This window comes from Sarcophilus harrisii, chromosome 1 (genome assembly GCF_902635505.1).
Source record: "Sarcophilus harrisii chromosome 1, mSarHar1.11, whole genome shotgun sequence".
Lineage (NCBI taxonomy): Eukaryota > Metazoa > Chordata > Mammalia > Dasyuromorphia > Dasyuridae > Sarcophilus > Sarcophilus harrisii.
In genome coordinates, this window is record NC_045426.1 from 637,968,167 (window position 1) to 637,990,086 (window position 21,920).

At 40.9% G+C, this 21,920-nt stretch overlaps 1 protein-coding gene across 5 annotated transcripts in view; it reads left to right on the forward strand.

The window, feature by feature from the left end:
* ADGRB1 (adhesion G protein-coupled receptor B1) overlaps positions 1 to 21,203 on the forward strand; it is a 264,233-nt gene extending 243,030 nt beyond the window's left edge. For 3 of the 5 annotated variants that reach the window (XM_031947288.1, XM_031947291.1, XM_031947289.1), the window contains 5 exons: positions 1,454 to 1,508; positions 6,900 to 7,618; positions 10,989 to 11,024; positions 13,162 to 13,272; positions 20,147 to 21,203. In XM_031947288.1, the coding sequence (XP_031803148.1) occupies positions 1,454 to 1,508; positions 6,900 to 7,618; positions 10,989 to 11,024; positions 13,162 to 13,272; positions 20,147 to 20,344 (1,119 nt within the window). In that variant the 3' untranslated portion in view covers positions 20,345 to 21,203. The remainder of the gene's footprint in view (positions 1 to 1,453; positions 1,509 to 6,899; positions 7,619 to 10,988; positions 11,025 to 13,161; positions 13,273 to 20,146) is intronic. The other 2 variants (XM_031947290.1, XM_031947292.1) reach the window with 1 other exon arrangement.
* The last annotated feature ends 717 nt before the right edge of the window (positions 21,204 to 21,920 follow it).

The window sequence follows — 21,920 nt, forward strand, 5'->3', positions numbered from 1 at the left end:
ATGGATATAGATAGATATAGATATAAATAGATATTAATATATAGAGATATAGACTGATAGATATAGATATACATAGATGTTTATATATGTAGATATATACATTTGTATATTAAATGTATATATACAGAGGGAGAGAGAGACAGAGAGAGAGAGAGAGAGAGAAGGAGGGAGAAAAGGGGAGATAAATAGAGAAGGAGGGGGGAAGTAGATAGATATTGCTTGAAGATTTGCAAAGCTCTTTATGTAGTTATCTCATTTGATCCTCATAACAGCTCTGGGAGGTAGATGCTATTATTATGCCCATTTGACAGATGAGAAAATTAAGCATCAAAGAAGTTAAATGACTTGTCCTGGGTCATATAATTGGTAAGGATGTGAAGCATGATTCAAATTCAGGTCTTATCTGTCTCCATATCCAATGCACTATCATAGTATATTTAAAATAGCATCAGTCTGGCCATCCAAAGGCCTGGGTTTTAGTCCTGGATCATATCTTTACAGGTTATGTGACTCTTGGCAAGTTATTTTTGCCTCTAAACCTCAGTCTCTTCATCTGTCAAATGGGCATCATAATTCTTGTGCAATGTATTTTACTGTACCTATGAAAAGCAAAATTAAATTGGAGTGAAAATGCCTGGGTTCATTATCCTGCCCCTGATATTTATTTTGTGACTTTAGTCAAGTCATGTCCCCTGTAAGAATAAGTTATGTTGTTTTTAAATGGAGTTAATGGTAGAGAGCAGTAGAATAGTGAGTCCTGTCTCTAACACATACTGGCTATGTGACTGGAGAAGTCTTTTAATCTTTCAATCCCCTCAGGTAACTGCCTGCGACTATACATTATAGATTTTTCAATCAACAAGCATTTATTAAGGGCCTACTATGTGCCAGACCAATACAAAAGTGAAACAATCCATCTCCTCAAGAAGCTTACTTTCTAACAGGGGAGAAAACATGTACAGATATCTATATTGTATCTATTCAGTGTAGATACAAAATCAATAAATACAAGGCAGTTAAAGAGAGAGGGCTCTCACAGGTTATTTGTGTTGAAGGTAGTTTTGAATCTTGAAGGCAGCCAGAGAGTGCAAAAGCTAAAGGAGAAGAGAGAAAAAATTCCAAAGATAATGGATGGCCAGGATAAAAAGGTGATGGAAGATGAAGCATCATTTATGAGCAAGAGCAAATAAGCCATTATGACTAGACCATCAAATGATGTGGAAGGATGTAATGTGTAAGAGAGAAAGTGGCAAGTGTTCACACACCTGGATTTTTCTATTCTAAACCAAAAAAAGCAATAATAATACACCAATCATCTCAGAAAATTTGTGTTCTAAGTGAAGTACCTTGGAGCCTAGGGTTTTCTGCACAAAAGGAATTTCTGATGGTTATTTAGGATGACCCCCCTACACCCCCTCCCCATTCACCCTGGGCTCTCCTCTCTGTCTTTCAGACTGATTTTGAGAAGGATGTGGATATGGCCTGTAGATCAGGTGAGCACCTGACAGGTGAGAAATCAACAAGGGACCTGCATTTGGGGGTCCGCCTTGGCTTTCTCTTTACTTCATGTCCTTGTTTGTGCAGAATCTGTGTGGGCTGTGGGAGGGGGTAGAAAGGGTGCATGTATCTGTATATAGGTGTTTATGCCTTTTGTCTCCTTCTAGCTCCCTGCTTCTGGACTCGGGCTGGGCTGCTGCCATATCCTTTAGCCTCTTCTTCCCTGTCTGATAGGGGTTAATTTGGTTTTGCTTCAGAGCAAGTGAAGGAAATTCTTTCTCCAGTGCCCAAGTCTTTTTTTATCCCCCCCATCCCCTGTGTCCCTGGACAGCTCATAATTCTTCATGTCTACACTTCAGGAATGAAGGGAGGCTGTTTTCTCAAGTGTTAAGCCAGGGGAGGGCAGTAAAGTCCATTGGCACCTAATGATGTGTATTTTCTGTGGACATTGCTAAGAGCTGAACAGGAAGATATATAGAAAAGAAAGGGAAGACCCAGGCTCACCTCTAGGAAATTCAAACTGGAAGAGGGTACATTTTCTGCCTTTAGGGGATGCTGAGTCTAAAGAAAAGCTACAATCTCTGTCATCAGGGAACTCCTCTTTTCAGGGAGAAGATGCTAATAAGATCCAGATCTCGCCCTCAGAGAGTTCCTGTTCCTGTTCCCATACCCCAGAATATGGTTCAGAAGAGAAGATTTCTCATAGTGATTTTGCTTCTTCTTCACCAAAATGTTCTTTTCCTCCATTTTAAGAGACAGGCTCCCAAAGCTCCCTTCCTGTTCCCACATACTCTGGGATTTCCCTATTAAGCCTTTCCCTCTTTGCCTTTCCCTCCCATGTAAATAAGCTGCCTTTTATCTGTCACTGGGAATCTGGATTTCTCCTTTGCAGGTTTTTCCTACCTGTCTGATAGTTGAATCTGGGCTGAAAAGGGAAATTCTTTTTTTCAGCCTGTGGCTTAAGTCATATGTCCTTAGCCAGCAGGCAGTTTTAGGGGTATAGAAGGTGTATTCAAGAGTTAGAAAGGATCATAGAACCTGTGTAGAAAATGAGATGCCAAGTATAGAAGGTACCTTGTTGGTAGGTATGACAGAGTAAAAAGAGCAATTGAGCTCATAATAATAAAGTTGAGCTTCCTCTTCTAGATTTCTGCCCTTGGGGAGCCTTGAGGCTAAAGGGCAGCCACAAGCTCTATTGTCAGAAAACCCTTCTCAGGGATAAGATGCAGATCCTGCTCATTAAAAGTCCAAGCTCTTGTTCCCAACTCCACTAGACTCTCCTCCTTCTTCCAGAATGGGCCATGTGGCCCCACTGACCCTCAGACCCTGGTCCCACCCCTTCTCCCTTTCCCTAACAGAAAATGAGGGTCTTAGACATAGTAACCTATAAAGTCTTTTCCAATTCTAAATTCCATAATCTTATGAAGATTGTAGAAAAGTCTTAGAAAGATTGTCAATGATCTAGACATTGACCTATGGTATTATAATCATCATCATCATCATTATTATTTTGCTGAGGCAATTGGGGTTAAGTGACTTGCCCAGAGTCACATAGCTGGAAAGTGTTAAATGTCTGAGACCAGATTTGAATTCAGATCCTCCTGACTTCAGGGCTGGTGCTCTATCCACTGTGCCACCTCACTGCCCCGATCTATGGAATGACTGAAGCCCTATCCCTACTCTTCCTTGCTCCCCTAATTTTTGAAAAGGGACATGACTGAGCCCTTCTGGTTGAACACCCTTTGACTTTGATGACTAAGCTCTGATTGATCCTCATTGACATACATTCCCCTCCAGGAGGATCAAATTTACTCAGTATAGTCTGATGTCCATGTTAATATCCAGTCACTCTCACCAAGGTCAGTGGCCTTCACTGACCCAGTTACCGTCCAGTAAAATGGATTGCTGACTTTAAGGCAACCCCCCACCCTCAGTCCCCAGGCCCTAGCTTTTCCTTTCCCCTTTGAGCAATTCTTTTAGCATCTCTTTTCCTGACCTCTTGTGTTGAGTTATTTGATATCAGCAGACCCACCTTCTAGGGCCTGGCTCCAGATCTTGTCCTTTTTCCTTCACTTTACCTCGGACCTCTTTGCCTGCAATTTAATGCTTTTTTTTTGCAGCCTGGACCTTGCCACCTGCACAAGTTGGGGTTCCTGCAAGAAACAAAGAGTAGATGTGCTTGTGTGTCTGTGTCTTTGTGTATGTGTTCATATTGTTTGTACTGCCCTGGATCTGGGTCCCACTCTCCAAACTGGCCTGGACTCCCCTAAGTCTGAAAATACTCTGAGGACAATGAAAGTTGGCCAATCAGGATAGGGTCTTTGGATCAACATTCCCAATTCTATCTTAAGTCCTTAAGTTAAGTTATCCTACCAAATAATAATTGGTACTAGGGAAAAATCATAACCTGATCAATACCAGCATTAATTTGCAGGATCATGGCATGATAATGTTTTCCTGGTAATAATAATAATGTAGTACTTTAAAGTTTATAAGGTGCCTTTTTTCCAGCAATCATTTAGTAAGCCGCTACTATGTGCCAGGCACTATGCTAAGCACTTTACAAATATTATCTTATTTGATCCTCAAAACAATTTTGGAAATAGGTGCTATTATTATCTTCATTTGATAGGTGAGAAAACTGAGGCAACCATTTAATAAGCACCTACTATGTGCCAAGCACTATGCTAAGTACTTTACAAATGTTATCTTATTTGATCTTTACAACAATACTGGAAGTAGGTGCTATTATTATCTTCATTTCACAGATGAGAAAACCGAGGCAAACACAGTTAAGTGACTTCTCCAAAGTCACATAGGAAGTGTTTAAGGCAGGATTTGAATTCAGATCTTCTGGACTTCAAATCCAATGTTCTATCCACTTCATTGTGTAATCAATAATAAATCTTTTTAGTCATTTATACCTCAGTTTCATCCACTATAAAATGAGAATACTATCATTTTAAAGGCTTTAATGGAAACCAACTGAGAAAAATCAGGGAAAGGACTTAAGTTAAAATGGAAAGGATCTTGAACTTCCTGTCAGAAGACCTGAGTTCAAGTCTTCTATTTGTTGCCTCTGTGCTGTTGGGCAAGTCACTTAATATCTCTTGCTTCAGTTTACTTTCTTGTAAAATGTATGGATTGGACTAGGTGACCTACAATGTCCTCTTAAGTTCTGCATCCTATGAACTTCTGCTATTGTGGATCAGTGTCATCCAATTTCAGATAGCCCGTCTAAAATGAAATTCAGAGAATGCCACTGGTATCCATTAGCCTTACTTCCTGGATCAAGTAATCCTTACCTCTTATCTCAGAGATCTCAATGCATAATATTCCCAAATTTCTTAGAAAATTGGTAGTTCATGGTAGCTACCCCTTTCAACCTGGAGGGCATTTAAAGGAATAATTCCCCCAATTCATCATTAGCTAGGTAACTAGAAGTGACTTTGGTCACCTCTTTTCTCTCAAAGGGAAACAAGCCAAGAGCTCATGACACCCTCTCCTCCATCTCGCTGAAATAATCTACAAGCATGTCTGTAAAGTGTATCACCTGGACTGTGGCGATAGTCTTAAATATTTCAATCACCAAACTCCAGACCTTGGATAAATCTCAAAGAGTATTTAGGTACCTTATTCAGCCACAGGTTGGTCTAGATCCCAGCCTCTTAAAATGTGGGTCATGACCCCATATGGGGTCTTGTAAATGAATGTGAGGGTCAAGCAACTATGATGTTTGAGTTGCCATATCCATGTTATATACCTATAGACTTATAGACCTAGGGTCATGTAAAAAAATTCTCTGACAAAAAGGAATTGTGTGCAGAAAAAGCTTAAGAAGCCCTGGTCTAGATAGCACTCCAAAACTCAGATACTATGTGATCTCAGTGATTATCCTATTATCCCTACTAAGTTCAGAAGCATCCAGTTCCATTTTTAAATGAGGTATTTCCTTATATTGAGTTAGAATCAATCTTATTTCCTATCCTTTCCTTCCTTTACCACTTTAAAAAAAATCAATCTCAGTTCTATCATTCTGGCCAATAGTTGAAATTTGGGAATATGACCTCCCAGGTCATTTCTGGATCTGAGATTTTGTGATTCATTTGAATAGATGACTGCCTGCTCAGGTCATATACCTGAAAGCAAGCAACTAAACCCACTGGCTTTAGGAGTGCCTTCTCATTTCCTATTTGAGTAAGTGCTTAGGAGTAAATTGGTTTGGAGATTTCTCAACTTGTCCATGCAGTAGACACAGTATCACAAGATAGATACAGTATCACAAGATGTCAAATCTGAATGAAACCTTTTAGGCACATAAACCAAACTATGACTGAATAGGAACCCCATCAAAACATCCCTGGCAAGTTCTTTCAGCCTTCACTCGCTAGAATACCTTCGGGAATAGGGTGCTCACTGCCCATTCATTTATCAAACACAATCCAACTCATATATTACTGTATTCACACCATTATTTAATGCTGGAATTGATACAGAGTTCAGATGAGATGGGTTCCCTGTCCTTATGTACCACATGGTTTAATAAAAAGAAAAACATTAAGCAGTGATAACCACATATTATTTTATGAGCAGTGCATCAGAGAGGGACATTTTTACTATGTAAGGTATCACAGTGAACATTGCTATCCACCAGAGGGAGGTATTGTGGGACAGAACTGATTGTTACACAATTTTTTCATATGAGCCAAATCCTTTCCCCTGCAGCTTCCCTTTCCTGAGCCTTATTTTTCCCAAAGATGACCCTGATTTTTCATAGTAACCATTTTCTGATTTTGCTCGGCTCTCTTGGCTCTGCCTCCAATAATAATCATTTTTCCTAAGGAAAAATAAAATCATTTTACATGGATGCAGAGAATGGCAAATCAAATAATTGCCTTTTTGTATGATCTGTTTTGTTAACTAATTAGTATCTTTAAGGGTCACAGACCACCTAGGAGAAGGTAGCAAAACAGCCTATTTGATTATCTCTGTTAGAGTGGCACAGTGTGCTTATGTCAGATAAGAAAAGAGTCCAGAGCCATACAATGCCCTTTCCCAGAGGTTTCAAATCTATTGTTTAAATGAAGCTGAACTAGATTAAAATGTAATTGGAACATGTTTAACAAAATAAATAAAAATGTAGAATAACAGAAGTAATGCTAATTTGTGGTTCTCTAAATTAATAGATGACCTTTAGGGATCTGTTTCTGTTTGAGTTTGAGGCCTCCAGACCATTCATGGTCCATCCCACACAGAGCAGAGACCCAGACCCCCATTGGAGTGGGGCTGTCCCAGCTGGCCCGGGGGGCTGGGGAGGGAGCATGAATGTGTGAGTGACCCTGCGGTCTCACAGAAAGGGATAGTCCTGAGTTCCCTTCTGCTTTGTATCTCCCTTTCTGCAGTGTTGAACAAGGATATCACGGCCTGCAGGACCTCAACTATCACGGGGACCCTGAAGCGCCCCTCCATTCAGGATGAGGAGAAACTGAAACTCAATCATCCCAAGACTCCTTCTAACTTTAACAGTCTTCCCACCAATGTGTCCAAGATGCACCTTCAGGGGTCACCCCACTATCTGGGCGGGGTCAACCTGGGTGAGTTTGCCAATCACACGCTGACGCTTAAGAAAGACAAGACCCCCAAGTCCATCTATATCTGCGATGGGGACATCTTTAAGAAGCTGGACTCTGAGCTGAGCCGGGCCCAGGAGAAGGTGCTGGACACCAGCTATGTGATCCTGCCCACCAACACCGCCACCCTCCGGGCCAAGCCCCCCAAGGAAGAGGGGAAATACAGCATCAACATTGACCACATGCCCCAGACCCGCCTCATCCATCTCAACATGGCAGCTGACTCAGGCTATGGGGTGAAGAGCCCACCCCGAGAGCCAGCCTCATGTCCTGAGGCCCAGGCCCCATCCCTGACTCCTGCACAGCCCCCAGCCCCACCCTCAGCCCCACCGCCACCTCAGCAGCAGCCCCTTCCCCCACCCCCAGCCCCTCACAGCCTGGCCCCAGAGCCGCACCCCAGTAACCTAGGTGAGCCTAGCAGCGAAGGGGCACCCACGGGGGTCGTGAACAAGGGCGAGACTGTCTCCACGCTCTCCATGAGCTCCCTGGAGGTGAGTGCCCGATATTCCTTCAAGTATAATATACTATAATTGGGCCCAATGTAGGCTGTCCTCCCAGCATGAAAAACCTTTTAAATAAAATGGAAATTAATTAAACATTTTGCAAATAGGTATTGATATATATACTAAAAGATATATATATATATATATATATATTACACATTGCTGTTTGACAGATATTTGTATCTATATGTGTATATATATATATATATATATATATATATATATATATTGGTATGACACAAATTGTAAAGTATTGTACTTAGCACTTTGTATTCAAACATTAGAAATCACATTTTAGAGGAATTAGTGGAATTTTTTCAGGAACTTCATTAGTGATTAGACTGAACTTCTTGAGAACAGGGAAAATATTTTTTTTTTAACTTTTCTTTTTATCTCAAGTTTTAGCAGTGTCTGACATGTAGTAGATACTTAATAAATCACACACACAGTCACATACACACATAAATTACATTGCGCTGCCCTTAGAGAAATCACAGGCAAATGGGGAAGTATAACATATAATCAAATAAAGATCCTCCGAGGTATAACGTATGCCAAAGAAGAGAAGCAGCAATCTAGAAAAAGTGTACTGACATGGTCTGAAGAGGGGAATCAGCTTTCAGCTGTGGGGATCAGGGAAGACTTCGTGGAGAAGATATACAGGGCTCTGAAGGAAGATAAGGATGTCAGGAGGAAGAGAGGCAGAGGAAACTGTCTCTCAGGTTTGGCAGCAGTAGCCTTCATTGGGCAGGAGAGGACAAATTAGATTGGGAAGTGCCAGAGAGTGTCTGCTTTAGTTGACTAGGAGAGATTTAGAAGGGAAAAAAGAGTGAAGAAAGTCCAGAAATAGGAGTAGGAGCCAGGTGGAGGGCTTGAAAGGCCAGATGCAGGAGATTTTAAGTTATTCTGTAGATCAGAGGTTCTCAAAGTGGGGTGCAGAGGCCATTTCCAGTCAAGTTATTTCATTCCCGTCAAAAGTTATTTCATAATAATATTATGCCATTTTAATTTAAACAAAAGGTATTTGGAGTATCCTCATCAATTTTTAAGACCATAAAGGGGTCTTGACATCAAAAAGTTTAAGAACCACTAATGTAGATGGAACCAATGCAATCATTTGACCTAGAGACAAACATGATCACACACATTTTTTATTTAGGAAGATTATTTTGGCAGCTGTCTACATGATGGCCTGGAGAGAGGAGAGGTCTGCTATATAATATAAAAAGGGCACTGATTAGTAGCCTTAGTAAGGCTTAATATCAACCAGTTTCTCTTTCCCTTTTCTTTCCTCTTCTTTTTTCCTTTCTCTTTCCCTTATCTTTTTCTTTCTCCTTTTCCCCCTCCTCCTTCCCCTTTCCTTTCCCCTTCTTCCTTTTTCTTGTCTCCTTCCTCTTCTTCTCTTCTTCTTCCCCTTTTCTTTCTTCTTCCCCTTTCCTTTACTCTTCTTCTTTCCCCTTCTTTTTCTTCTTCTTTATCCTTCCTTATTCCCTTTCTCTTCTCCTTTTCCTTTCTTCTCTTCCTCTTCTCCTTTTCCTTTCTTTTCCTCTTCCTCTTCTCCTTTTCCTTTCTTTTCCTCTTCCTCTTCTCCTTTCCTTTTCCTCTTCTCTTTTCCCCTTCTCCCTCTCTTTTTCCTTCCCTTTTCTTTTATCCTTACTCTTCTCTTTCCCCTTTTTTCTTTTCCACTTTCTCTTCTTCTCCTTCCACTTTCCTTTTCCCTTCATCCTCTTTCTCTTTCCCCTTTCCTCTTCCTCTTCTCCTTCCCCTTCTCTTTCCTTTTTCCTTTCTTCTTCCTCTTCTCTTTCCCTTTTCCCATTTCCTTTTCCTCTTCTCCTTTTCCCTTCTTCTTTCCTTTCCCCTTCTTCCTCTCTTTCTTCTTCCTCTTTCCTTTATCCCTTCTCTTTCCCCTTCTTCTCCTTTCCTTTTCCTTTCTCTTTTCTCTTCTCCTCTTTCCCCTTCTTTCTCTTTCTCCTCCTTTTCTTCCTCTCTTTTTCTTTCCCCCATTTCTTTCAATGCCTTCCTACCTTTTTCTTTTCTTCCTGCAAAGTGGCATATAATTAAGCCCATATGATATTTCTCCCTTAGCTGCTATGCTGATAATACAGAGCTAGGGGGCAACTTGGAGCTATACTTTCAAACAAGAGGCAAAGGAACACAGTCTAGAGCTAGTTTCTATCATGGTACCTCCTTCAGGCAGCTAGGTGGCACACTGGATACATACAGAGCTGAGCCTCTAATCAGAAAGACATGAGTTCAAATCCAGTCTCAGACACATGCTGCCTGGATGATCCTGAGCAAATCATTAACGTCAAACTGTGCCTCAATTTCCTCACCTGTAGAAAGGGGAACATGACAATACTGATGAGATAATATTTGTAAGGCACTTAGCAATAATGCCTAGCACATAGTAGGTGCTTGGCTGTTCCTTTCCCTATTGTAGCATATTGAGATGAGATATTTTGCATTATTCCCCTTTCTTTTACTAAGGCAGTTGCCTCAATTTCCTCATCTGTAAAAAGGGGAACATAATAATATCAACGTGATAATATGTATAAATCACTTAGCATAATGCCTGGCATATAGTAGGTGCTTAATAAATGCTGTTTTCTTCCCTATTGTAGCACAGTATTAAGGTAACATATCTTGCATTGTTCCTACTTTAGTTTTCCTTTACTGTCATTCAGATATGTCCAACTCTTTTTGATCCTGTGGACCATACTGTCCATGGGCCATTCTTGGCAAAGTTACTGGAGTGGTTTGTTGTTGTTTCCATTTTTTCCCCAGTGGATTAAGGATACATGACTTGCCCAGCAACCCACAGCTAAGTGAGTGTCAAAGGCTAAATATGAACTCAGAACTTCCTGACTCCAGACCTAGTGCTCTATCCACTGAGCCTTCTAGCTGCCCTTTTCTTCTCCCTGCCTGACTTCTATTTCATAAGAGTTTCTACTGCTTTCTTATTATAATCCCCTCCCCACCTTCCCAGTTCCCTGCCATGGACTTTATTCCCCTTCGATGTCTTTCCACCTACATCCAAAACTGTGTTCAGAAAAGATTCTGAACAACTCGTTGGCACTGAGACTGTGATAGTACCTTTGGTTTTATCCCCATTTCAACATGAGGGCCAGGAGCAATAATAATGGAATTTCAAGCAGTTTGGGGGTGAAGGGGAGAAGTGTGTGATCCGGGGGCCTCCTGCAACACTTTAGATCAGCCCCCTCAAGAGGAAGGAAGGAGGAAAAGGCAATGATGTTAGAATTGAAGGGGAACCAAGGAATGGAGCTGGTAAAAAAATTCATGCATGTTTTAAGAGTAATTTGCAAATTCCCACTGAGCTTTCTCTTCCTTATCTTCACAGAGGAGGAAATCTCGGTATGCAGAGCTGGATTTTGAGGTGGGTGTCTCTTTCACTCTCTGCATGTCTTTCTCTTGTCCTCAGCATTCCCCTGCTTGAAGGGGAGGAAAGGTCACTGTCTCTGGGGTATCCATGGTTTGATAGAGAAATTTTCTGAGAAATAGGGAAGGATCTCTGACCTTGCTAGTTTATTCACAAGTCTAACATGGGGAAAGTATGACTTGACAGAAGTCTGTGTAAAAAAAAGATCTGGAGCCTATCTGGGGGCTGCAGGCTCAGCATGATTTAGTAAAAGTGTGATGTGACAGTCAAAAATAATAACATAAAAGTATTGTGCTCTTGCATTGCACTGGAAGGCATAGTTTGAAGGAATAGGGAGTGGATGGTTCTCCACTCCTCTCCCATGCTGAATAATAGCTAGTATTTCTATAGCACTTTAAAGTTTGCAAAAGCTTCTATAAGCTTCTCATTTGCTCTTCACAACAATCGTGGAAGGTGGGTACTGTAATTATTCCCATTTCATAGATGAGGAAACTGAAGTGATTTGAGGGTAATTGACTTGCCCAGAGTCACTCAACTAGAAAGTTTTTAAAGCTGAATTCAGACTTACATTTGGGGAATTCTGTTTGGTTTTAGAAGCTACAATTTAGCGGAGGCATTGTTAAGTCAAAGAGAATTTGAAGTAGATCAGATAGAATGTTAAGAGACGTCAAATCTGCCACATAAAGATTAGTTGAAAGACTTGAGGAGGTTTAGCTGGGAGAAGACTTCTAACAGACATAAATGATAGCTGCCTTAAAGAGGCAGGTAGGTGATACAATAGATACAGCATAGAGTCAGGAAGAACTGAATTCAAATCCAGCCTCAGATTCTTACTAGCTGTGTGACCCCTAACTTCTACATCAGTTTCCTCATCTGATTAGACTTGTTCTAATCCCTTGAGGGAGAGAACTAGGGAGAAAGGAGTAGATATTACAAAGAAGCAAATTTAGGCTTGATATTAAGAAAAAGTTCCTAAATTTAAGATAATCCAAAATATGTTGGATTGCCATGGAAGGTAGTGAGCTGCCCTTTACTGGAAGTTTTCAAACAAACACTAGATTAATGTGTTAAAGTGGGGATTCTTTTTTATGGAAAGATGGGCATGGATGGCTGCTAAGATCCTTTTTGAGACAGTTAAAAGACACAGTCAAGGGAAAGTAGGGGGTGGAAATAAGCATTTATTTAGGACCTACTAAGTGTCAGACACTGCACTAAGCACTTTATAAATAGTATTTCATCTGAGAGTCAAGAGAGGCTGGATCTGGAGATAGGAAATCCTGAGTTTAAATCCTCTCAGATACCTATTAGTTGAATGGCATTAAGCCATTCAATAAACATTTATTAATCACCTACTATGTGCCAAGCACTGTGCTAAGTGTTGGGAATTCAAAAAGAGATAGTCCTGTCCTCAAAGAGCCTTCAATCTAATGTGAGAGACAACTTGCAAATATATACAAAGCAAGCAATATACAGGATAAGTAGAAAGTAATTAACCACTGGAAATTAGAGGAGTTGAGGAAAGTTTTCTGGTGAAAATGTAGTTCTCTTGGAACTTGAAGAAATCCGTGGAAGCCTGAAAGTAGGCAGTCACTTTGCCTCTGTCATCCTCAATTTCCTCATCTGTAAAATGGAGATAAGAATAGCTCCTATCTCACAGTGCTGTTGTGAGGATCACATGAGATAATAATTGCAAAGTGCTCAGCACAGTGCCTGGCACATAGCAGGTGCTAAATAAATGTTATCTATTGTCATTATTATGAAGATCAAATTAACTAATATATGTACAGCATTTTGTAAATTTTAAAGCAGTATATAAATGCTAGCTATTATTATTCTACCTTTATAACTTTATGAACCCTGACTCTAACTTGTAAACCAAATCTAATGAGACCTGTTTTCTGAGAATTCCCTTGTGGATAAATTGAGTCCCAGAGAGTTCTGATTGATATTTGAAGGGTCCCCTACTGCATCAGTAAGGGAAATTGAATGCAGCTTCAGGCCAGATATGACTAGGCACCTAGCCATAACCCTAGGACTTGAAAGCCAGTGTTTCTGAAACCGATAGGAACTCCAGGGTAATCATTAATTTCTCTCTCCATTATGCCTTGTTGTAAATATTTCCCCCTTTCCCCAGAAAATAATGCACACCCGGAAACGCCACCAGGACATGTTCCAGGACCTGAACCGCAAGCTGCAGCACGCAGAGAAGGAGAAAGAGAAGGAACCACCTGTTGCAGAGAGTAAGGTCAGTGACCTTGTCTAAGAGCCAAGAGCTTAAAGCCTAGTATGCTCCATGGAGCCCCAGGCTGGGCATCAGGAGTACTGGCATTCCGTCTCTGCTCTATCAAAAAATTCACTGTGTAATCTTCACTCAAGCACATTCCCCTCTCTGGACTTGATATCCTTTTCCACAAAAATCCAAGGATTAGATTAGTTCATCCCTAAAGTCTATTCTATCTTTAATATTTGGGAAGCTCTAGGAAGGGTAGCCAGTTTGGGGAGGGACATGAAACCATAGAAGAGAGTTTAATTCAGTCAGTCAACAAGCATTATTTGTTTTGTATATACCAGGTGCTGGGCTAAACCCCAACAATACAGAAAAAAGAAAAAATAGTCTCTGTTCCCAAAGAGCTAAGCCTTCTTTCTAATGGGAGACACCATGTAAATAACTACAGACATATGAAATATATACAAAGGGTTGGGAATTGATTTCAGAGGGGAAAATACCCAGCAGCTGGGGGTGACGGAGGAAACTGGAAGAGACTTTCCACAGGAGGAAATGGAATTGGAGCTGAGTCCTGAAGAAAATCTGTGATTCCAAAAGACTGGGATGAAGAAAGAGAACATCTTGGGTATGGGGGGCAGCCAGTGACAAAGTCACAGAGAAGGGAGAAAATAGTAATAATAACAATAATAATAATAATAATAATTGCTACAATGATAATAATAATAAAAGTAATTCCATTTATGGAAGTCATGTTCCAATGAAAACAAGTAACCTATTGAAGCTTGTAGAATGCATGGAGGGGGATAAAATCTAAGAAGATTAAAAAGAGAGAGATTATGAAGATAATAGGGACCTACTGGAAATTATTAAGAGAGTAATATGCTAATACTCACACTTTAGGAAAATCACTGTGGCAGTTGAAAGGACTAAATTGAATTCAGCCCAGTAAATATCTATTAATAGTGAAAATAACAATTCCCATTTCTGTTTTGTTTTAACATTTACAAAACGTTTTCCTTAGGATAACTCTGTGAGACCGGTAGTGTAAGAATTATTAGTTTCATTTTACAGAGAAGGATATGAAAGCCTAACAGAGTTCTAATCTTTGTGGTTTGTGGGTAGGATGTGTGAGGGAGAGGAAGAAAAGGGAAATTTGGAGATGTAGAGTGGTACCAGCCATGTACTCTTAATTGCTGTGTGACCTCTGAGACTATTTCCCCATTGCAAAATAGGGATAATACCTACTTATCTAGCTTACAAGGTATTGTGAAGAAAGTGCAATGAAATCTTAAATCACTGTTGAAATGGGAGTTATTACTGTTCCAATTATCTAGTAGTCTCCAGATAATTTCCTCAGCTTTCTCAAGGAGTTCAGAACCTGACTCACAATCTTTTCTTCCATTGCAAGAAAGAGAGAGACAGAGAGACACAGACATAGAGAGATACATATAGACATATGGAAAGACACACACACATACACACAGAAAAGGGAGATAGATGATAGATAGATAGATAGATAGATGGATAGACAGACAGATAGATAGATGAATAGATGGACAGTGAGACAGACATACAGATAGAAGGATGAATAGTTAGATATAAATGAACAGATGATAGAGATATGAAATAGATGAGAGAGAAAAGAAATTGATGGATAGATTGATAAAAGATACAGATATATATAGATAAAGACAATACATATATATGGATCTAGATATAAAGATATGCATGTATGTATATACATACACACACACACATATATATACATATATATATATATATATATATATATATATATATATATATACACATATACATATATAGGGAGACAGCTAGATAGATACATACAGAGTTCCTTTCAGAACTAACTTCCAGAAAAGCACCATTCATATCATGACTTCCATTTTCTTACCCTCCAGATTCTTCACAATCCTTATGTAAGATATTGATATTCCTTTGAAACCCCGATATCCAAGTTCATCAACTCTCACAACCATCACCTTCACTCCTTCTAAGGCAAAACCTTGATGATAATAATAATAAGGTTTATTTAACTTCTCTACCATGTACCAATCCTTTAAGGGACAATGTGGTCAGAACGGTATTTTAGGAAAATCATTCTGACAGTTGAGGAGAGGATGAATTAACATGTGAAATAGGGAAACCAAACAGCAGACTGTTATAATAATCCAAGAATTGTGGTGCAGGTCTGAAATTGAGAAGACTCATTTTTCTGAGTTCAAATCTAGCCTCAAACACTTACTAGAAGTGTGATCCTGGTCGGCACTTAACCCCAGTTGCTTCAAAAAAAAAAAAAAAGAAAAGAAAAGAAAAGAAAGAAAGAAAGAAAAAAGAGAAAGGGGAGAAACAAAAAGAAAGAGACAGAAAGGAAGGAAGGAAAAAAGGGAGGAAGTGAAGAAAGAAGAAAAAAAGGAAGAAAAAGGAATTAAGAAAGAGAAAGGAGGGATGAGAAGGAAGAGAGAAGGGGGAGAGAGAGGGAAGGAAGAAGAAAGGAAAGAGGGAAGGAAGGAAAGAAAGAAGGGAGGGAAGGAAGGAAAGAAGAAAGAAAGATAGAATGAGAAATTGGGCACTGGCTTTGGAGTTAGCAAGGTCTGAATTCAAGTTTTCTCAAACACATAGTGAAAATGTGATACTGAATAAGTCAGCACTTCTTGGGCTAAGTTTCCTTTTCTGCAAAATAGGGATAATAATAGCACCTCACTTATAGAGATGTTTTGAAGATAAAATGGAAAAATATATGTAAAGTACTTTGTCCTAAAAGTACTATATAAATGCTGGTTGTCATCTTCATATGGGAGGCTAGATGGTGCAGTGCCAGGCCTGGAGTCAGGAAGGCTTATCTTTGGAAGTTCAAATTTAGTCTCATACATTTCCTAGCTGTGTGACCCAGGCAGGTTACTTAACTCTGTTTGTCTCAGTTTCCTTATCTATAAAATGAACTCGAGAAGAAAATGTCAAACCACTCCAGTATCATTGCCAAGAAGATTCCAAATGGGGCTATAGAGGGTTGGACACAATTGAAAACCAGCTGAATCATCATTGTAATTATTATTTTTTTTATTTTCTGGAAAAAGCTGAACATACATACGTCCTAGGTTCCCCACAAATTTATGTTCTATCTCCCTTGAGTCCTTCCTAGAGTCAACAATCATTTTATGTCATCTGGTTTGCCTCCTCATCACACCCGTCCCTATGACTATTCTAAACTTTCCCCCCTCTTCCTCAGCCTCATAGAGGCTCTCCTATTTAGCAGAGAACCTCACCTCTTTCTTGATTGAGAAATCTGAGGCTATTTGTCCCAAGCTGATTCTCTCCTATTGCCTCCCTCAAAATCTCTCTTCACCATCTGCTGTTCTCTCCCTTTTTATTCCAATTTTCAATGAAAAAAATTTCTTCTTGCAATGACCAACCTTTCATCTATTCCTTTGAGCTTGTCCCTTCCCATCTCCTCTTAGAGACTACCATCATCATTTCCTTCCTCTTATCTTCAGTCTCTCTCTATTAACAGCTCCCTCCCTAATGCCTACAAACATTCCCCATCCTTAAAAATCCTTTGTTTTGACCCTATTAGCCTTCCAAACACCCTCCTCTAGTTCTTCTCCCTTTCAGAACCAAACTCAGAGCATCATTTATGTCATGACCCCCATTTTCTTACTTCCCAGACTTTCCTCAATCATTCTGGTTTCCAACCTCATTACTCAGCTGAAAATGGATTTTCTGAAGTGATCAGTCATCTTTTAACTGCATGGTCCTTGACCTCTCTGAACTTTCTGCCACTAGTAACCACCCATTTCCCACTTTCCCTGGATTCTGTCTCTCTTCACCCCAGCTCCTTTGCCACTTCCCTTATCCCATTGCTTCCCCAACTCTTCTGCTCTCTCCAGCACTATTGCTTCTCATCTCTTTTACTGGCTCATCATTATTTTTCTTCTCAGTATATATGAGCAAAATTTGTCTTGGGCTCCCTTCATTTCTTTCCCTATATTCTCTCCCTTGTTGATCTAATCAACTCTCCTGGATTTAATTAACAACTCCCAAGGGTTTAATTAACATCAACAGTCATGGGGTTTAATTAACATTTCAATGAAGATTCTTCTCAAATCTCCACATCTAGCCCTAATCTGTTTTGAATATTCAATATTACTAATGGCCTGGTGGAAATCTCCACTTAGATATTTCTAACTCAAACTTTCTAAAGTGGAATGTCTTCCTCCAGTCCTCCATGTTTTTTGAGGGAACCATCCAAGTCACCCAGATTTGCAAGCTCAGAGTCATTCCTGAATAATGCCCCTTCCTGACCTTTCATGTGAATAAATGAAAAGCATTTATTATGTATCCCAAGACTTGTTAGTTCTTCCCCCACTATAATTCTCAGATTTTTCCCATTTTCCCCCTTTACCCATCCCCTCTCCTAATTCCTCTTGGCTCTCATCACTTTTCATCTGAAATAAGATAGCAGTCTCCCCCTTCCAATTCATTCTCCACACTACCACCAAACTGACCAAACAAGATCTGATCTTGTCACTCCCTTTCCCCCAAATCGTTGGGAGTCTTAATGTCTCTAGGAAAAAAAAAAATTAAAATCTTCACCCCGCTGCCTTCCAAATCCAGCTGTCCCATATTTTTCCAATCTTGTCCTTCATAAACTCCATGTTTCAGTCAGACTTGTCAAATGCTGTCCCCAAAAAGTGACATTCCATTTACCACTTTTTTTTTTTCCCTCTTTGCATGGACTTTGTACGGACTTCATGTTCAGAAGATATTCCCTCTTCAGTCTCTAAGAAACTCTAGCTTCTTTTAAAGCAATACTCAGGGACCATCTTTTACATGAAGTCAATGCAGATCCCCAGTTGTTTTTGGCCATGAGGGTAGTAGTAGCAGCAGCCAGCACTGTATAAAACTTTAAGGCTTGCAAAGCATTTTTCAAATATTATTTCATTCACTTTATCCTCACAACAAATATATGTATAATTTTAAGTATATGTTATTATTATTCCTCTTTTACAGATGAGAAAATTGAGGCAGATAGAAGTCAAGTGATTGGGTCAGGGTTCTTTCCCTCTTGAAATCACTTTGTGTTAAAAAATATATATATATATATATATATATATATATAATTTTATTTAAATTTGCCATTTTCTTCTCCATCTCATTTTACAGATGAGGAAACTGAGACAAACTGAATTAAGTGACTTGTTCAGGGTCACACAGCAAATGAGCATCTAAGGTTGAATTTAAACTCAAGTCTTCCTAACTCTGACTCCACACTATCAACTGTTCTGCCTAGCTGTGCTATATAGATATAGCTAGGTGAAAACATACACACCCATATACATGTATATGCACAGGTATATATTGAGTATGTGTGTATACACAGGTATGTGTACATATACAAATATGTGCATATAACAGTTTTATATGTGACATGTATATGTGTATAGATACATGCAAATGCATTTGTACACATATATATGTGTATATGTGTGTGTTGTGTACTTTTCTGTGGGTATGTTAAGGCAATACTTGAACCCAGGTTTTCCTGGCTTTGGGAATAGCTCTCTTTGCACCTTTCACTCTACTTACCATTTTGTCCACAGATTATGAGTTTCTTGAGGGCAGGAATAGGCTTTACCTCTTTTTATATCCTAAACTTAGCCCAGTACCTGGCACATAGTAGGTGCTTAATCTATGCTTATTGACCAACTCATTTAGTGCTAAAAATTATTAGTTGCCACTTCTTCCATCCATCTCTCCCATCTCCTGTGGACAGACCAGGGATTATCATGGCCCAGGTCACAGGGTTCCCATATAAAGAATCCTGGATCTAATGGAGTGTCAGGAAACTTGGGTTTAAGGCCCTGACTGACTGGCTGGGTGATCTTGGGCAACCCTTCTCTTATATGAACTTGGGTTTGCTCTTTTCTCCAGAGAAGGGATTGCGCTTCTGGCTTTTTTTTTTTTTTTTTTTTTTTGTAAGTATCCAGTAAGGAATGTAGGTAGGATTACATACAATTTCCTGAAGCAGCCCTGTGCCTTCTCGTCCAGTCTCCTTCCATTTCACCAGCACGGAATGACCTCTCTATTCTTTTAGTCCCCTATGCTAGTCTTTCTCTGTTGTATAATAGAACCACAGATTGTTCTAGGCTAGGACCCGGTCTCCTTTTTTATTTCCCTAGAACTCATCTCTGCAGATAGCAGGTATTCAGGAAGGATTGGACTTTTCCTCATCCCTCCCTTTCCCTCCTCTCCTCTCCTTTCCCCTCTCTTTCCCCTCTCTTTCCCCCCTCCTCTCCTTTCCTCTACCCTCCTGTTTCCTCACATTTCCTCTTCCCTTCCCTCCTCTGCTCTTTCTCCTCCCTTCCCTTTCTTCTCCCCTCCCCTCCTCTCCTCTCCTTTCCCCGCCCTTTCCTTTCCTCTCCCCTATCCTCTCTCTACCCTCACTTTCCTTTTCTCTTCCTTCTTCTCCCCTCTCCTCTTCCCTCTTTTTCTCTCCTTTTCCCTCCCTTCCTCTTCTCTCCTCTCCCTTTCCTTCCCCTCCTTTTCCTCTCCCCTCCCCTTCTCTTCTCTCTTTTCTCCCTTCCCTCCTTTCCTCTCTCCTCTCTTCTCCTCTCCCTTTCCTTTCCTCACTCCTCTCCTCTCCCCTTTCTTTTCTCCTCTTTTCTCCCTTGTTCCTTTTTTCCTCCCCTTCTCTCCTCTCCTTTCTTCTTCTATCCTTCCCTCTCCTCTCCTCTCTTCTCCCTCATTTTTATCCCTGTCTTGGTCCATATTTGTCTCTGTCTCTGATTGCCTTCCTCTATTTCTGCCTCCCTCTCATTATCTCTCTCATTTCTTTCTCTCTCCCGGTCTCCTCCTCCTCTTCCACCCTCTACAGCCAGAGAAGCAGCAGACTCCGAACAGAAGACCTTGGGACAGTGTCCGGAAAGGTCAGACAACGCCGGCCTGGGTGAAAAAAGAGATAGACCTGCTCCCCCCTTCTCCACTAGAACTCAAAACCGTGGAGTGGGAGAAGACGGGGGCCACGATACCTCTGGTGGGACAAGACATCATTGACCTCCAGACCGAGGTCTGAGCTGGGGCCTGGGGCTGGGGACGAGGCAGGACTCATCTTTCTCCCCCAAACCCCATTCCCCCATACCGCCTCTCACCCCAGACTCCTGTGAGGAAACCTGCTGCGCCTGGCCCCGGGACCCATGGGCCTGAGGATCCCCGGAGTGGAGGTGGGCTCGGCAGGGCCGGGGCAGAGAGGCGGTGACCCCGGTTCCCCCCGAGGAGCTGCCTCGGAGCCAAGGAGCCCGGCCTCTGGCTAGGGCACAGAGATTGGTATCTCTGGGACATACAGTAGTGTTAGGTTCTGGGAGGGGGTGGGGCAAAGAGATGGGCGACAGGGAGGGGGCCCGTGGCAGGCCTGCCAGCTGCTGGCCAAAGGGGACCGTCCAGCCTGCTGAGACCAGGCAGAGGAGCCAGACTGGACCCATCACGTGGTTCCAGGAAGACCTCCGAGCCCCAACAGGGTTCTAGGATTCAGTCCTGCTCTGACAGGCCCCTTGCCTGTTCTCACGGTGGGCTGTGGGAGACAGAGAAAACCCTTAGCTGGTTCTTCTCAGCCCCGGGGCCCCACGGCAGAGAGGAAGGACACACTGGTGATCAGAAAGGCCAGCTTCCCCAGGAGCAGCCCTGGCCTCGCCTCTCAAGCCCTGGACATCCTTTTTTAAGACTCCCCCTAAATCTTCCCCCAGGGGAGAGTATTTGGACACTACTCCCCAAGCCCAGGCAGAGAGCCTCCCACACCCTGGCCCTCCCTGTGCAGAGGGCCAGAGCACCCACCCTCCAGAGGGGAAATAGGGCTGGGTGTACAGGGATGGGGGTAGGGGGGGAATCTATTTTTTTCTCTCCTTTTCTTTTCTTCAATAAAACAAGAATTAAAAATGGAAATACTCTCTCTTCTTGATCATTGCTCCCTACCCCAGCCTGATCTTTACAAACAATGGATTTAAGTGTATTTGGAGTCAGAAGACCTCAGTTTAGATATAGATTTCATCATTAACTTGCTATTATGTGCCCTTAAAACATAAGTCATTTGAACTGCCCAGGCCTCATTAGACATATCTTTAAAATAAGTATAATCTTCTTACAGAATTATTGTTGTATTTATATACTTTGTTTTTATTTCTTCATCTAATAAACATTTATTTTCTTTCTTTTCAATCTCTACTTCTCACCCCCACTGGGGAAAAAAAATCTCTAACAAAACTTTAACAAATAGGTATCAGGAAGCAAAACAAATCAATTCCTACACTTTATATACAGAGAAATTTCTATCTCATTGTGCATTTCACCTCTGTCAGGAGGTGGACAGCACTGTTGGTAGTCAATCCTCCAGAGACATGGTTGATGATTGTGTTGGTATTTCTTCAACATTGTTTTTCTTTATAATGTTGCTGTTTTATAAATTGTTATCCTCCATCCAGTCCCTAGTTTCTCTGAAAAAAAAATCCCTTAAGCCATTTCTAATAACAACAGTATTTCATTATATTCATATAACAAAATTTTCTCAGCTGTTCCACACTTGATGGGCAGCCTTTTAGTGTCCAGTTCTTTGCCATCACAAAAGGAGTTGCCATCAATAATTCTATATTTATAGTCTT